Genomic DNA, 14,414 nt, shown 5'->3' on the forward strand with positions numbered 1-14,414 from the left:
AAACATCTGTAAACATTAGCTTCTAATCCCATACTTAATTTTAAGATATACATTTTTTCATATTTTAAATCTCTGAAATTAGAAATTATCTACCAGAGATGGCATATCATAGTTGATTTGGCAATTTTTTTCTCCTTAATTCAGAGAAAAAATACTCTTGGATCTCACAAATAATTCTAACTTTAATTCAGTTATGATGTTATTAAAAATACGATATGATTAAAAATGATTTAGGTTAAACAAATCTTTTGACTTCTCTATTTATTAAGGACATCATTCATCCAGGCACCCATCCTCAGAATAAATTTTGGTATTACTTTTAATCCTTCTTTTCCCATGAACTCTGACATGGAATCAATTTCTAATTAAAAAAACAAATAAAAAAACCACTTTTCTTTGTATTGCTACTTGCATTAATATCCATGTTTGTGTATTCACAGGAAATACCCCAATGTAATTCACTAATTACCTTTTAAACAACTTCCTACCGGGTATGCCTACCTCTAAACTTTCTCTGCTCCAAGCTACACTATATATAAATGTAAGAATGAATTTTCTAAACATAAAAACAAGAATATATTTCTATTCAATATGCTTAGTGAATCCCCACTTCACAGTGTGTTCAGTATAAGCACTTCACTTGGAATTAGAGGCTTTCATAATAAAGCCTCAACTAACCTTGTTGGCCTTAAGTGCCACTCTACTATGCTCCAGGGAAACTGAACCACAAATTGTTGGCCTACACTTTCCACCATCAAAGCTTTTTCATCTTGCTTCCATCTCTTGGAATAGTCTTATTTCCACTTCTAGAAATTCTGTTCTTCCTCTCAGACCCATCTCTAGTGTCACATGGGAATAGAGAAGCTTTTATTTTTCTGAAACCCTGAAGAGTCTTATACATCACAGTATATAATTTTCCTTATTTAATAATTAATGTTTTTATATCTCATACTTTCCTCTAAAATTCTCACCTTCCTTCTCAAATTCTCAAGAGCAAACTCATTTTTTAAATATGTTGGGATATCAACACATAAAAATGATTAATGTCTATAGTTACTTTAGAAATAATTAATAAAATATATATAATATTTTATTTTTCTACATTGAAGATTTTCATTATTCCTTTGATATAATTGATATCTTACTATAAATTATGTTCAAAATATTTTCTTTCATTCTCTTTATGAAATCTCTCAAAAAAAGTAAGTCTTTTTTTTTCAAATCCTTTCTTTACTTCTAATACATAAAACAGTCAGATTACATTCACAATTAATCTGAAAATATCTTTTTTTTTAATTGCAATTAGGTTGGGAGAGCCCTTCATTTTAGCAGAAATCTGACCACCTGCCCTCAAGGTAAAACCATGGCAGTCCTTCCAGAATCTCCAGCCAGCTCTTCCTGATGTAAAAGGTAAAAGTTTTGATTGATTTTTTTGCTTTTGTTATATGTGCTGTAAATATTTGGACAAAACTATTAGAAAATGTGAGTTAATGAATGGAATATTTATAGTTTTAATTGAACATTTTTTTAATAACAAGTGCCATATGTTGTACGAATTGCAATGACAAAATACTCAACCAGATATTCTTTCTAAAGGTGCCAAACGCCTATATATTTGAAGAAATGAGTTGAAATATATTATAATAACCTTTCAACTGTGACAGTTTTGCTCACAAGAATAACTAGCAAAATTTCTCCACTGAGATTTTGTCACAAGAGTATTACATAGTTGCTTTTTTAAAACTTCAAAATAATTTTATATTTTGGCCATGCTGCATGGCTTGTGAGTTCCTGGACCAGGGATCGAACCGGGGCCATGGCAGTGACAGAGCTGAACCCTAACCACTAGGCCACAAGGGAACGCCTTAAGGCTATTTCATAGATTCATATGATTGATCAATCATCCTCTCAGAAGAAACTTCCAGTACTTTAATTTATTGGCAAAAGTTCACTGTGCCTGAATCACAACTCTCCCTGCCTCAATGAGTTAATACTGTGTACCAACTAAGATAGATTTCACTAAGAATTGCTTCTGTTGTGGTGGAGTATATTCTTAATATGCTTTGGAAGCATTCTCTTATGTCTCATCTTTGGTAATTGTATTTTTTTCACACACTAACAAAGATATAATCCTCATTCATTTTGTCATGGTAATACTGGGTCTCAAGTTATTATTTGGTTTTATTTCCCCTTCTCTTTCAATTCATACCAGTGATGTGAATATGTGGGTCAAGCAGCAACCTTCCCAAAGGGACTATTATAAGAAATAAAAAGTATATATATATTTATAGAAAATATGAAGTCTGGAACACAGTCCTGCCTTCCAGTTTATAACTGTCCATGGAACTGTTGATAATCAAATATCATCAAAAAAAATTAAAAATGCTCTTTTAGTAATTTCAAAAGTGACCTGAGAATGAAAAGGTGAGTTAAATTATCATGCCCTAGAAGAGTTCATAGTTCTAGTATTTATCCTTCACTTATGCCATTTAATTCACTTGGCAAGCATTTCTTTAGCTTCTGACTTTTTTTTTTTTCCAGATACACTTTTGTGAAGAACACAGATATATTAAGTTAAAATGTTCTGTGAGAATAAAGATAGAGTAGTTATAGATTCTATTTCAATAATGAAACTTTTAAAGATGAAATTTATTTATTTGACATGATATAATGGATTTATTTATTGCTTATAAGTACCATTACAATGAAGATGATAAAATCTTTATTATGTACTTTACTACATAGATATATTTTGTGACTTTCTGATGAAAGTGAGATTTCTAAATGCTTCAAGATTTTACTTAGCTGTATTTTCCTAATCTCTAATCCCAAATGGAAAATGAAAAAAAGTTGTTCCCAACCAGTACCTCAAAGTAGTGGTCACAAGAGGGTGGATTTGGAGCCAGAAATCTTAGATACCTTACTAAGTGACTTTGTCATACTTAACCCCATTATGCCTCATTTTTTCCATTTGGAATATTGGAATAATAATAGTATTTACATCATGTCCTAAGGATAAGTGTATTAATGTAAAATGCCTAACGTAGGTCTGATATACAATAAACACTATGTAAATATAATTTATTAATATTATATTTATGGGAAAGGAAAATACAATTAAAAAAACTTTTGAATCGGTACTAGACTTTTTAAATAAAGTCTAATAAATTTTTAAAACAGTTTTATATAGACTTTTTAGATGAGCATTCAGGATCAAAAACAATTTTGAATTAAAAAAAAGCCCATTTACATGTAGAAATCTGAGAAGATATATGCAAAACATAAAAAGTAGATGCCATTGGTAACTGGTATATGGGTGATTTTAATATTCCTTTCGAGGCTCATTCACTTTAAATCTTAGGGGTGTTTTCCTATAAAAGGTATTATATTTTTTGTCATTTTGCATTTTGCCATTCATAGATTTGTATCATTTCAGAATTTAAAGGTACTGCAGAAGCCATGCAATGCAACCTACACATTTTGCAGATGTGGACTGTGGTATTCAGACATGTAATATAAATTGTTTAAAATAATGACGCATTATGACAGAACTGGGATAAGAATGTTGATCTCCTAAATTCTAGTTAACCTCACAGCTCCACATTACTATTTAATTTATTAAGAATAATAACAGAAAAAAAAACCAAGCAGAACTCTATCTTAATTTGAAAAGTCCGTGGAGTAATTAATTCATTTAAGTGATTCTAACCACAAATTGTCTTATAAAGGCAAGGATTTGTGTTGATACAGTCAATTATATAATTCTTTCCTTTTTACATTTTATTTAGTTAAGGTAAGAACCCAGCTATGAGAAAGAGTGTCTCTAATGATAGATGTCCAGCATATCCACCCTTGGGATACAGTGTGATATGACGACTATCTCCTGGTAAGCCTTTGGCTTGTCCTTCTATTCAGACTAAGGTAAAATGTTGCCCTGGTCCTGACCTTAGCCTAGCTGAATGCTCTAACATGCCACACTTTGATGGAAGAAACACACCTGCTGTGGCTCCTGGTGGGACAACACTCACATGCCAATGACAGGTGGCACTCAGGCAGATCCTTTTGCTCTGCAAACTGGCACCTGGTCTTGGCTCTGCCCTCACACAACACAAGAGCTGCCAGTTAATGGACAGCAGAGCATCTCTGACTTCAAGGCATTTCTTATTCCAAGTGGTCCCAGCTTGTTGGTTGACCACTGGCCAGAACCCTAATTGCATGCCAGTTCCTGCATTGTTCCTGAGCAGAGATTCTCAACAGATGGGCCAGTGTGGTCACAGGAAGAGGCAACTTGCACTCCCCACCCTAGGTGGCAATTAGTTTTGTGTTAACAGCAACTATTAGCACCTATTTGATGAAAACACACAAAAAGTACCATTTTGGCATCCCTCTGAAAATTGCTAATTAATTCTGTTTATAAACAAAATCTATATTTTCAGCTTCCAAGGAGGGAAGCTTGACCTCGTCCAAATTTAGATTTTCGAAGCACTGGGACATTTTATATGCAGGTTATGAAATTGGTCTAAAAGCTACCCTTAACAGTATTCCTTTAAAGTTATTCATAATATAGTGTTTCTAACCAATTATCTAAACTTTTATCTAAAATGTAAAATTTGTAAATGGTTCAATTCCATAAACAATTCATAATCACATAATTATAGAGCCCATTAGTTTAAAATACAGTTTCATGTTGGACAGATTCTAAGTCAAGTTCTGGCCCTAACACATATTAATTTGTGTCTTTGAAAACTTAACTTTTTTAAGCTTCTATTTCCACATCCCTAAAATGGGAGTAATATGCTTGAACACTATGCTTTAAAATAATGAAATTAACATATGCAAAAATCATTTAGAAGAATGCATGGAAAATTGTAAGTCCTCCAATAATACATGCTTTAATCATTACATAATCTTCTTACAAAGATTATGAAAGATGGTGGTTTTCTTATTACCAGTAAACAAAGGATACCAGGTAATGTGTGAAATTTGAAGTTCCCAACCCAGATAACTGATTACACTGGGACTAGAATATAATATCTAGACCACGTACAATCTCCCAGAGGTAGAGGAAAGGGTGGCAACTTTTAGGCTTGACAAACTGGCTGGCAACATTTATAAATAAATCCATATGATTTAAAAGAAAAAGTGATATCTCTTAAGTCAATAATATTTTCTGTGTTTCTATGGAAATCAATTGGCCAGAGAGAGGAGAATGTGTGATTATTTCATGAAAATTATATGCTCTTTTATTTAGCATTAACTACAATTTCTTTGTAGTTATCTACATAACTAATAAATACCACGAATCAGTTGGATTTATATAACTGAGGGACCTGTTATGGGCACCCACTGTACAGTGTTTACAGAGCTCTGAATTAGTTATATCATTTTAATAACGCTTTGAGTTAGAATGGATGGCATAATTATTCACCCTGTACAAATGAGTCAAAGCGTAAGTTAATCATTAGTCCCACTGCATTGCTGGTCCATATCTTCAGGATGTAAAACACAAAGAGTTTAAATAGCTTCTTCAAGGTTACACTCCTAGTTAGTGGTAGAGAAATCTGTTGAACATCATTTCCAGAACATGTGAGTATAACTAAAGGGATAAATGATCAGTGTCAGAACAAGGTTAAATTCCAACATGCCTGACAATGACCTAAATATTCTTTATGTTATTGGTTGCTGTATTAAAAGATCCCACAAAAATGGTCCAGGCAGTTCTAATTTTTTCTTTTTTTCAAGCAGAAATGGCTAAGACATCTGTACAGCCGAAAAATCATACAATTTTCATTTATACTTTTTCTTATATTTCTGAATCTTGGGGATCAGTCTATTTTTTCAAATGTCACATACAATATTTATATACATTGCTTTTCTCCTGCTCTCAGTTTTTTTCCTTCTTTTTTGAAAACCACTTTAATTGACCAATCTTGACCAGCCAACCTAATCAGCGTGGTTATTTATCATGAGCCCAAATTACCACATGTCCTTGAAACACACACTGTATGTGAAGAAGGCTATCTCCTCAGCAGGGTAGCTTAGCACCTGTTCAGCATCTCTGCATCCCAGAAGCACATGCTCTAAACAATGAAGCTTCCAAACAATTAATATAAGAATATTTTCCAGGGCTAAGCGAAAAGAGCCACTTAGTGTAAAAATGCCACAAAAAGGGGACTTATAAGTGGTTCTATTCAGTTCCTTTTCTTAAGGAATCATGTATTTATGTGAATCTCACATTTCATGGAACTAAGAACTCTAAAAAGTCTCTCTTAAAATAGACTTGCACTTTAGAAAAAGGAATTTGTCAGTTGGTTCAGGAAAATTGATAGAATTTTGCACTATATATCTTGAACTCTTTTTCTCTAGTCCCTTTTCTATTTTTATGAAATATTCATGAATTATATCCACTATGTGCAAGCCATCAACTGCATTTAGAATTCACAGGCATACATAAGAATGTAAATGGCATATTTTATTTCTTTTTTTCTGTGACAAGCTATTATGAACATTCCTTTCTCTACTCTAGATCCTTATTGAGGAAGTTAGTGTCACTTCAGAGTTAGTTTAGAAAATAAATAAAAGTGTAATAGAAAATACCTTGGAACTAATGGTGATATGCTGATATATGATTGGTGCAAGATGTTAAATTTCCTGTTTATAGTCCTTTAAAATACTGATAATAATTATCTAAAATGCAAACTGTACTGACAAGCCCAGATAAGAAAACACAGTTAATCATACTACTTCTTATCCATATTCGGAGAAGAGATATTTTTATTCTCCTCACAAATATTAAATTGAACAGAATATTATAGTGTTGGTATATTTCAATTTCATTGTTATATCTTTGGTTGTAAATGTAAGGTATTGTTTCTTTTATATTAATACATGCTATTTTTCATAAAGCCTCAGCGTATATATATTTTTTTACATTAAAACATATACAATATTCCTATGCTATGATGCAACATTGCCTCAGTTATAAATACTGGCAATTTCCATCACATGAAACACTTTTGCAAAAAGATATGTTGAAAGCATCTGATTATCAAAAGAATACTAATTTGCAAAAAGCTCTAGGTTTGCCTGAGAATGAAAAAAGATGTAGCACCCAAGCAAGACACCAGAATACTTCAGTTTTAACTTTCATTAATGTATTCAGTATGTGAATACTTTCCTACGTCACTCAATTTAATTAACATAACATAAAAAATTATCAATAACAGCATACTTACCTTGCTTAAAGTGACTTCTCTTTTACAGACTATCGATGAACATTATAAATACAATTACTTAATAAACATAAGTAAAACTCAAAGTGTTTCTTCTACAATTTAAATTATGCCTTGAAAAACTGGTGTTTTTAAAACATATAATCATTATAAATTACAAAATGTCTTTCCCTTATCTCCTCATTCTTTTCCCCCATGCACTTTATTTTCACAATAGTGTGTAAAATTCTTGTCCCTAATAAATGAGCCAGTTTTGATTTATTTGAGCACATACGTATTGAGACTCTCTGGAAAAAAAGATATTGATACTTGGCACAATCACAAAAAAAAGCAGTGACCGCTTTTCTTCCTGAAAGCTTCAACTGTGAAACAGCAGTACTGTAATACATTTCTGCAAGTGTAACCCAGCAGGACCCGATGGGGCCTACACGTCTTCCCCCACATCCTCTGCTTTAGCTCCTCTCCAAATTTCCTAGACAACAGTATTTGATGCACATTTCCTGAGTTGCTTTACAGATGTGAAGAACCCTTACCAAATGGAAGATGTTGACTGCTAGATGACCACGAGCACATAGCCCCAGGCCTCCTGGAGCCTAAGAACTGACAATGTTAACCCTGTGACATGCCCTGTTACCTCACCATCAGCCCATCAGAGAACTGTACGTGAGCTGATCACATACCCTGCAATCCCCCCTCCCTCACCTGGCTTTTAAAAATGCTTTGCTGAACCCCTTCAGGGAGCGCTGGAGTTTTTTAGGGCATGAGACACCGGTCTACTTGCTTGGCCCTGCAATACACCTTTCTCTGCTCCAAACTCCAACTGGGCACACAAATGTGGAATAACACAGGCAATTAACATTTTAACAATAGCATATATAAAAGGAAGGCTCCTTCCTATTTTGTCCCTTTGTCATATGGAAAATGTCTAAATAAATAACTTTTCCCTGGTTAGGCATCAGGGTTATTGTTAGACTTGGGAGCTGCCATTTACCAACCTCACCGAAACATTGATCTAATCAAAAAATGCCTTTAAAATAACTCACCAATGATAAGTTGCAATTTCATTAACAATAGTTACTTAGAAAGGTCAGAAATTTAGGGCTAAATCAAAGCAAGAGGTATACGGGTACTACTTAAAAAATATTTTCACAGCCAAGAAAAAAATACTCCTTAATTCATCTGTGGTTCCTGAAAGGTTGGCACAGATATCTTCTTCTGGGTTGAAAGTTTAAATAGCTATCACAGCATTTCATAAAGTTAAACTTGAATTGAAAAGCTCTTCTTGTCTCCAAAAGAAAAATAGTCACATATTACTTACGTAGTAATTACAGGCTATGCAGCTGCCCTGCAAAGCTTTACTATACATGTGTTAAGCATGAACTACTACACAAACCTTATTCAAATTGCATGAAATGTTAAGCCAAAGAAATGTCATCCTCCACACCACTCCACACAATTGCTTACACAAGAACAATGGCCATCTCCCGAGTCTGAGACCTAAATAATGTAATAGAATCAATGTCGTTGATTTAAGCTATGGTTGGTTAAGTCATTACTGTTATTCCTCACCAAGCAAAGAGGTCTCCTTCCCCCTCATTATACATAAGTGAAGCTTATGCTAATACATACAAATCTAAGGCTGAATAAGCTTCTTTGAAATACCATTTAAAGATTGAGATTTCAAGAAAAATTACATGGTTTCTATCATGATAAAAATACTGACCTCAATTTCTACATTGCACTGATCCTTGCTTTAAGCCTTTCTAACATACAATTTAAAGCTTACACAGCATTTCCATTTGCCTAATACTTTAAAAATATTTATCTGGTCACACAAAGCACTGTAGTCATATCATGCCAGTAACAGAAGAATAAAGAGGACAAACCTACAAAATGTTTTAAGGGACATTAGTAGAGGTATGATTTTGAAAAATTTCAACTTCGTCTTTAGAGGCCTTTATATCAAACATTCTAAATATGTAGTTTTAATGCTGTTTGATTTCTATGTATTATTTGAGCTCTGAAGCAAATGAATATGACAAGATTTGGAGAACACTGTGGCAAATAAAGTTGTCAGGTTTATGACCTAACACCTAGAGCAATCTGGGAACAAATCAAATGGGGCTTAAGTTGCATTTTATCTTAATTCAAAGATATAGGCCCATTAAAATGTAATAGACCCTTACAACTGTCTATTTTTACAGCTTTTGTCAATAGGACCCTATTTAATGATTAAAAATAGCAGGATCACCAGGGATATAATGTGAATATCATGCAACCTATGAAAGCCATGTGCAAAAAGGGCATTCTCCGTGGCTTTCTCCCTTAAGTCCCAGAAGGCCAGTCTAATCATAAGAAAACACTAGACAAATCCAAGTTCGGGGAACATTCTTAGGATACCTGGCCAGAACAGTCTTAGGATACCTTAAGACATGTCAAGGTCATAAAAACAAGAAAAGACTGAGAACCTGTCATAGGACAGAGGAGACAGGGAAAACATGACGACTTAATGCAATATCCTATAATATCCACTAAAATACCCCAGATAGGATCCTGGAGAAAAAGGAAGACTGATGAAATCAAAATAAAATATAAACTTTAACTATCATGTATCAGCATTTGCTTATTAGGAGTTAGAAATCTTTCACAGTTGTGTAAGATGTTAATAATAGGAGAAATTGGGCATAGGGTATATGGGAATTCCCTGTACTACTGCTGTAACTTTTCTGTAAATCCAAAATTATCCCAAAATGAAAGATTTTTTATGAACAGGCTGTTTATTTCTAGTAATTGAAATTAATCTTTGTCTACACTGATTTATATAATTAATCTCTTAGTCTTACATCAACATTTTAAAATTATACATGAAGTGCGCTCAAAATTTGCGGAAAGTTATTGAGTATATATAGAAGATGGACTCTAACAGCTCAATTCCAACAGTTCTACTTGCTTTTCAACCTGCTTCTCCACTGAGAAAGTTTGAGGAGGCTCACATTCATTAACCTCTCCTAATAACGTTCTTTAAAACTAGATGTCTGACAGTAAAGGGAGAAAGGAAACATAGTGTCAACTTCCTCTCCTATTTATGCTGAAAAGCTAAGCAAATTAAAATTTTCACTTGTCTCATTCCTATAGATTGCAAAGAACCTCCCACTATTTAAAATATTTGGTCCATTTGAAGTCAGTGCTGTTGGTAATGTGACTTTAGAAAGTATAGTGTCATACACCTAGGGATATGTAAAACTGAGATTTTGAAATGAGTGTATAAATTCAGGAAAGAACCGATAGCAGTGCCAGTGAAAGCACAAAAAAACGCAATGTGATTTCTGTGAAAGCACGTTTACTTTCAGTCAGTTGAATGAAACCTAATTTCTTTTTTAGTAAAGAAACTTAGCAAAAAAGCAGGAACTGAAAATTTTTTTGCAGACCATGATTGCAGTAGGTGTGATGGCTGTAGTTTCAGAAGGCAGGTCTAGGAGGAAGGCAAAACGAATTTTAGCTAAACTCGTTACACAGAAAAAAAATACTCGAATGATTTATTTGATCATAAAAAGCAAGGTCCTGGGAGAATTCAGATTACAAAAATGTTTTCTATTTATTTTTTATAAAAGATGACAAGCATTTCTGTACTTACCCTAGAGAGCTGAGAGACTGAGTTTGCGGTTTGGTGATAAGAACAGGAAAGAGTTGGAAGAGAAGGTCTCCATGAAGAGATGGCAAGTGAGAAAGTGAGAGGAAGTCCTTAAGTGTAAAATTCCCTATGTGGATAGTGATGTGCCTTTTCACTTTTGCATTGGATGAGATCTCTCATTTATTGCACACCTTACAGTCCACTACACCCAACAGCTCTTTTGTCAGCCATGGCAACAGAGCAGTAATTGAAGGGGGCAGTTAGGGTGGGTGGGTCATTAGGAATTCGGCAGGAACAGAATGGCAAACCTAGACGGGGTCATGAGAAAGAGAGTGCTTCAGGAATCCTTGATATTGGGGGATAATAGATGGAGTGAAGGGTCAGGCATTTATGTGAAAATTCAATGAAAGCGTGACATCAAAAGCCTGGAGGACTTCAGTATATAAAACAGCAGATACCTGGCTTTCATATATAAAAATCATGTGTCAAAATAATACACCAGGATATAAGTGTTTGGTGGTATACCTGGGGCTCTCTTTTTCTTTTCTAATTATTCAATGGTTATCTACCAAGTTTCCACCCATGTGATGTTCTTACCTTCCTCTTGGCAAGTCTGCATCATCCTTTTTCCACCGCACAGTTGGTTGAGGATCTCCCTGGACTTGACAACGAAACTCTACAGTTTCTTCCTCCAGCACCACCTGGTTAATGGGCCTCCTGAGAAATGTGGGTCGTTCTTAGGGAAAAACAAAGAAACAAAAAACAGTAAAATAAAATGAATGTTGTGCATATTTTAAGTGCATTATGAAAAAAGCATAGAAAATATGTGGTTTATTTTCGGTACATAGGTACCTAATTTTATAGCTCAATTATGTCTTGATAAGGCCTTACGGATCCAATGTAATTATATAAAATAAAATATTTTTGGAACACATAAATAGCTACGGTTTGTATATAAATCCATACAATCTGTTGGAAAATATTAAATTGATTCTTCTGTGAATTTCTGAGCTCTGTCATGTGGAACTTGTCATAAAAAATCTGAACAATGAATTCCACAGAAACAAGGAAAGAGATGATTATCTTAATCTATTATAATGACTCAGAGTGGGGAAACAAAGTTGAAACTAATGGAAAATATCAAAAGGGAGACAAATATTAATATACCATCAAGAATGCTAGGGAAAACTACAAAAGTTGACCACAAGATGAGTATTATCTAAATTTTCTCACTAAGGCTATCCACTTGATAAGAATGCAATATTCCCATGAATATGTTCACTTCATATATGGAAAGCTGTCTACTTGATTTTTTTGTGTCTTAAATTTAAAAAAAATCTGTCAATTTGATTTTTCTTAAATAAAAAACACTATCATTATTAATTACTGTAAACTATTTACTGTCATACATAATATTCTAAGGCTACTTCCAATTATCTTCTCCTAAGTATTCCAGATATTTGCCCATTTTTCCTTTACTTAACGTTTATGTTTATTTCTCTAGCATTCTGTTTTAGTGTTTCTGTCCTTTATTTTTTGTTGTTGTTAATCTGTACCTAGCACTTTTAATCTGCATTCTAGTACTCTTCTAAATAAAACCTGGAAAAAAATAAATCCCTGTCCATAAGATCTTACTACTGAAGAGAAGTATAAAACAAAATGTACTTTTAATATCTGTAAACACTTCAATTCCTTGTCTAGTTTCCTCTCTTTTTTTATAATTATCTGATTCTGATCCAGAAAAAATCACCACTTAAATTTTTATTAGCCCATGTCTCTCAATCATAGGTAAGTCCAAATTGCTACTTATTGAAGTAGAAAGAGAAGTCAAGGGAAAAAAAAAATGAAATCCGTAGGGAGTTGACACAATTTATCTGGCCATATGGCCATATTTAGTCACTTAGAACTTTAGTTTCAAATCCAATTTAAGAATGTGAATACAGTGGCACCAAAACTGAAACATATTTAGCAAGAAATCTTTGAGGAAAATAAATCACATCAAATAACATATGTTGAGTATAGACTGGAAGTATATGATTTTATTGACTAAATAAAGACCCATATTTATAAAACAAATGTATAAGCTACAAAAGCATATTTTATTGCAAAATAAAGTCAACCATCATCGGTATTCAGAAGGAAGACAACTGTGTCCCTTCACAGTGAAGCTGACAGTAGGGATCAAAATTTCATTTAAACACAGACTTGTACGTGCTCAAGTGTCTGTACACTGGGGCCCCAAAACCCCAAGCCGTAAGACAAGGCTCATGGGACTTTATCATGGAGAGGTTTTTTTAATGCAGGATTTAGAAATAATCCACAAAAACTTAGAGAAAAAGTTTGCTTCAAAAGATTTTAGGTGGTTAGCATCAATTAGTATGCCACTTCAACCACAGGATAAATCTGGAAGTTGGATAGAATTACTTAGTGTTATCCTTTGACCACTGGACACTTTGTGCGCCAAACAACTATTTTAGTGCTGGCATAGTCCCTATTGAGCTACTGTTTTTGGCAGTATACAGGCAACAGGATCAGTATCTTCTTATAAGTGTTTGGAATATTAACAGAAAAAAGATAAGTCATTAGCATAGAAAGCAGGATGGATGTCTTCTTTGCTGTCATTTAGGGATATTCATCCAGCTCACCCAAAAGCTGCAATAACCCAATATTAAAAGAGAGCCAAGCCACTGTTGATACCACTAATGATTGAGAAATCACCTGTCAGGCTATCCCTCCTGCTCCCTCCAATTTTAAAGGGAGAATTGTCCTACAACTTGGCATATGCATGAGCTAAGCTAAGAGAGGTCTTTCTCTCATCCACTCATTCATTCAGCCTCTCCTATGCCAGGTTTCAAGCTTGGTAGCTGGGGAAGAGCCAGGAGCTTGGTTTCATCAGAAAAGTGGTGAGAGATGAAACTAGTTCGTTGGTAGATGGTGAGACCATGATGGGCCTTGTACGCCATGTCAAGGAACGTGAGCTCTAACCTAAAGGTGTAGAGAGCTGTTGAATGATTTTAAGTAAGGAGGCACCATTTTTAATAAGCATCTGTAAAAGCTCGTGTTGGCAGATCTGTGAAAGGTGAATTAGAAGAGAATATGAAGCAGTGAAATAGGTCAAGCAGTTATTGTAAGAAATTATTTCAGCTTAAAACTGGCACAGTAGTTCTAGGGAAATGGAAAAGGGAGCAGAATGAAGAGATACTAGAACTGGGTGATGTGGGAGGAAAATCTAGAAAGAGCCTCAAATTTCCATTAAGCAAACTGGAAAAAAGTGGCAGGTAACGTATGGATATGGTGTGTGAGTGTGTAGATCCCTTCATCACAGAAATGGCAGATATGAAAAAAACAGACCCTTACACGTAAGCCATTATTAGTCAGCCTTCTGTTACTTGAAGTCAAATGCATTCTTAATTAATATGGAAAAGGAGGCTACTTGCATAATAGAGAGGAAAAAATAAATATGATCACAGCTGTAGACAGAGAACCTGTTAGATTAAAAAAATTCTAAATAAAGGACTCATGAGAAACTTCTTAAGCATGATGAAGATATT

At 34.0% G+C, this 14,414-nt stretch overlaps 1 protein-coding gene across 12 annotated transcripts in view; it reads right to left on the minus strand.

The window, feature by feature from the left end:
* ROBO2 (roundabout guidance receptor 2) overlaps positions 1–14,414 on the minus strand; it is a 570,793-nt gene that overhangs the window by 136,930 nt on the left and 419,449 nt on the right. For all 12 annotated transcript variants that reach the window (XM_057696195.1, XM_057696205.1, XM_057696199.1 and 9 more), the window contains one exon: positions 11,461–11,599. In XM_057696195.1, coding sequence (XP_057552178.1) covers positions 11,461–11,599 — 139 coding nt within the window. The remainder of the gene's footprint in view (positions 1–11,460; positions 11,600–14,414) is intronic.

The sequence above is a fragment of the Hippopotamus amphibius genome, chromosome 10 (assembly GCF_030028045.1).
Source record: "Hippopotamus amphibius kiboko isolate mHipAmp2 chromosome 10, mHipAmp2.hap2, whole genome shotgun sequence".
Taxonomy (NCBI): domain Eukaryota; kingdom Metazoa; phylum Chordata; class Mammalia; order Artiodactyla; family Hippopotamidae; genus Hippopotamus; species Hippopotamus amphibius.